General features: G+C 48.9%; 1 protein-coding gene across 1 annotated transcript in view; it reads right to left on the bottom strand.

The window, feature by feature from the left end:
- SLC6A16 (solute carrier family 6, member 16) overlaps nucleotides 1-1,857 on the bottom strand; it is a 20,072-nt gene that overhangs the window by 4,567 nt on the left and 13,648 nt on the right. The window contains exons 9-10 of the mRNA XM_006898733.1: nucleotides 672-866; nucleotides 347-506 (exon numbers count right to left, since the gene is read on the bottom strand). Coding sequence (XP_006898795.1) covers nucleotides 347-506; nucleotides 672-866 — 355 coding nt within the window. The remainder of the gene's footprint in view (nucleotides 1-346; nucleotides 507-671; nucleotides 867-1,857) is intronic.

Genomic DNA, 1,857 nt, shown 5'->3' with positions numbered 1-1,857 from the left:
AGAGAAGAGAGGAGAGAGAGAGGAGTGAGAGAGTGTGTGTGTAGCTTTTTAAATTTGCTCTTTGTTCTCATTGCTAGCATTTAGCTCCACGAGAACAAAGGTGCTTCTTTTAGTCAATGTCGGACCTCAGTGGCTGGCACGATGCCTGACAGATATGACGCTCTCAGTGAATACGCTAACTGAATGAAAGAAGGCATACAACGGTTTCCGAGAAGACCCTGAGGACAAGAGTCTATCACAATGTCATTTTAGTTGGATGAGAGTAGGGAAAACAAAACAAAACAAAACAAGAGGTCAGCCTTGGCTGCAGACCCCAGCTTAGTGGAAACCTGGTTCAGGACATCACCTCTTGATCCCATAGACCCACGCTATGGCGAGGGTTTCCAAGGTGACAATGAAGAGGATGGGAAGGACGAGCCAGTGGTCCTTCAGCAGCCGGTAGTAGTAGTAGCCTGAAGACTTAATGAAAAAGATGCTGCCCACGAACATGGTCAAAGACAGAGTCACTGGAAAACATTTCAGAATCAGAGTCAGGAATCTGGCCTGGGGGTGGGGGGCGACCAGGGCTAGGCAGGGTTACAGGCCAGGCCGGTGAGTGACGGTCACACAGTCAGGGCTCTGTGCGGGTGGGGTTCAGGGGCAGCGGGAAGGGAGGACAGAGGTCAGGGTACCTATGAAGAGCTTTGGGTACTTCCTGAAGCTATAGCAGGTGTCCTGAAGGGGGGTAATGACGCCCTGCACGATCCCAACCATGGAGGACAAGCCGAGGGTGAAGAGTTGCAAGAAGAAGAAGATGGACCAGTAGGAGGAGCCGGGAATGAATGACAGGGCTTCAATGAAGGCCAGGAAGGCAAAGTTGGATCCCGCTCTGATCTGTAAAAGGAGAAATCGCGAGAGTGGAGAGAAAAATTCCCGGAATCTCTTGCCTAGAAAACATCCTCAAAGTCCTAGATGACTGAGAATATCAGGTCTCCCAGGTGACCTTCTGTGATGGTTGTTATTCTGACCTTGTCTGCAACAGCTCTAAACCCTGCTCTCTCCTGAGCCAATCTTATTGGCTCTGAAACACTGACCCCCCCACTACCCCAGTCACGGAATCAATCCATCTCATTGAGGGTCTTCCTCTCCTGCGCTGTCCCTCCACCCTCCCAAACATGATGTCCCTCTCCAAAGACAGGTTCCTCCTTGCAACATGTCCACAGTATGTCAGACGAAGCCTCAGAATCCTTGCCTCCAAGGAGCAGCCTGGCTTCACCCTCTTCAGGACGGACTTGTTTCTTTTCCTACCAGTCCGTGGTATAGCCAATACTCTTCTCCAGCACCACAGCTCAAAGGCATCAATTCTCCTTCTATCATCCCTAGTCACTGTTCAGCTCTCTGATGTATACACAGCAAGTAATTGTGAAGACTATGGCCTGGATCAAGCGCACCTTATGCGGTATTCCTTTGATGATGTCTGGTGTAATGTAATCCTTCCCTTGAGATCACATATACTATACTCATCCTCTGGCTTCGGCCTTGTATAATGTAGTGACTTTAGTGATAAAATCTGCTACGAACAGCCAGTAAATGGAAAAGGAATTTCACCAGAGATGTGGCCAGCATCGAATATATATGGATGTTCCGATAAAGATCTCCTGCTTTTGCTTAATCTAAATTCCACATTTGAATTTTATTTCTAGTTCTTTGGACTTAAACTTGTGGCCTGCCTTACACGCCAAGCTTGAACCAGAGGCCAGCCTTACATGCCAAGCTTGAACCAGAAGCCGGCCTTACACGCCAACCTTGAACCAGAAGCCAGCCTTACACGCCAACCTTGAACCAGAAGCCAGCCTTACACGCCAACCTTGAACCAGA

Source organism: Elephantulus edwardii, unplaced genomic scaffold, assembly GCF_000299155.1.
Source record: "Elephantulus edwardii isolate Elephantulus edwardi_28Jun2011 unplaced genomic scaffold, EleEdw1.0 scaffold00236, whole genome shotgun sequence".
Lineage (NCBI taxonomy): Eukaryota > Metazoa > Chordata > Mammalia > Macroscelidea > Macroscelididae > Elephantulus > Elephantulus edwardii.
The sequence above is the reverse complement of the archived record's forward strand: the minus strand, read 5'-3'. Positions and strand labels throughout refer to the sequence as shown.